The 1,431-nt window shown below is 39.6% G+C and overlaps 1 protein-coding gene across 1 annotated transcript; it reads left to right on the plus strand.

Moving 5' to 3' along the window:
* On the plus strand, positions 1-945 carry LOC707611 (olfactory receptor 5F1-like). The gene has a single exon (XM_001096028.4). The coding sequence runs from the start codon at positions 1-3 to the stop codon at positions 943-945; it is 945 nt and encodes a 314-aa protein (XP_001096028.4).
* Positions 946-1,431: the final 486 nt, after the last annotated feature.

Here is a 1,431-nt window from a genome sequence, read left to right on the forward strand (position 1 = left end):
ATGACCAGAAAAAATTATACCTCACTGACTGAATTCATCCTCTTGGGATTAGCAGACACACTGGAGCTTCAGATTATCCTTTTTCTGTTTTTTCTTGTGATTTACACACTTACAGTACTGGGGAATATTGGGATGATCCTCCTAATCAAAACTGATTCCCGGCTTCACACACCCATGTATTTCTTCCTGGCTAACCTGTCCTTTGTGGACGTTTGTTACTCAACCACCATCACCCCAAAGATGTTGGCAGATTTGTTATCAGAGAAGAAAAACATCTCTTTTGCTGGCTGCTTCCTACAGATGTACTTCTTTATCGCCCTGGCGACAACCGAATGCATCCTCCTTGGGTTAATGGCCTATGACCGGTACGTGGCCATATGTCGCCCGCTGCTTTACTCCTTGATCATGTCCAGGACAGTCTGCCTAAAAATGGCAGCCGGGGCTTTTGCTGCAGGGTTGCTGAACTCCATGGTCAACACTAGCTATGTCAGCAGTTTGCCATTCTGTGGCTCCAATGTCATCCATCATTTCTTCTGCGACAGTCCCCCACTTTTTAAGCTTTCTTGCTCTGACACACACTTGAAGGAAACTATCTTTTCCACTTTTGCTGGTGTGAATATGATCGGGGCTCTGCTTGTCATCCTCACCTCCTACTCTTACGTTCTCGTCTCCATTTTTTCTATGCATTCAGGCGAGGGGAGGCACAGAGCTTTCTCCACGTGTGCCTCTCACCTGACAGCCATAATTCTGTTCTACACCACCTCCATCTATACTTACCTGAGACCTAGCTCCAGCTACTCCCTGAATCCGGACAAAGTGGCTTCTGTATTCTACACAGTGGTGATCCCCATGTTGAATCCTCTGATCTACAGTCTCAGGAATAAGGAAGTAAAGAAGGCTTTAAAGAATGTATTCACCAGGAAAAGAATCCCTTCATTTCTGTGATTGTTTGACTAAAAATCTGAACTAAAGAGCATATTTTAGTTACTTTCAAATTCTAGTTCATGCCTACATTTTTTATTAGAATATTTTCTCATTAAATACATTCTGCCAATACTCAAATATTTGTATGCAGTTAGGGATAAAGCAAACTACTCAAACTGATAAAAGACCAAGGGACCTTTACTTTATAATCATTCTAAATCTTCACTGAGTTCTCATAATTAGGGGCTTATTTTAATTATATCTTGACTACATGAAGAAAGGGATTAAGTGTTTAGAAACCAAAGCCACAATGTCACATGATACTGTCCATATACAATATTTTGATTATCCATTTTTCATATTTTTCTCATTTATTATCTGTAACAGACTGTTAAATATCACATACAATAGAAACATTTTGAATTAAAATATAATTCCCCTTTTTAGGTGGTCATATTGTTACTTGGCAGGTTGCTTAAATCAAATTTTAAGACTGTAGTGTTAACA

Source organism: Macaca mulatta, chromosome 14 (genome assembly GCF_049350105.2).
Source record: "Macaca mulatta isolate MMU2019108-1 chromosome 14, T2T-MMU8v2.0, whole genome shotgun sequence".
NCBI classification, from domain to species: domain Eukaryota; kingdom Metazoa; phylum Chordata; class Mammalia; order Primates; family Cercopithecidae; genus Macaca; species Macaca mulatta.

Excerpts from the sequence above, each read along its gene's own strand:
- LOC707611 (XM_001096028.4), top strand. The coding sequence starts at position 1 with ATGACCAGAAAAAATTATACCTCACTGACTGAATTCATCCTCTTGGGA.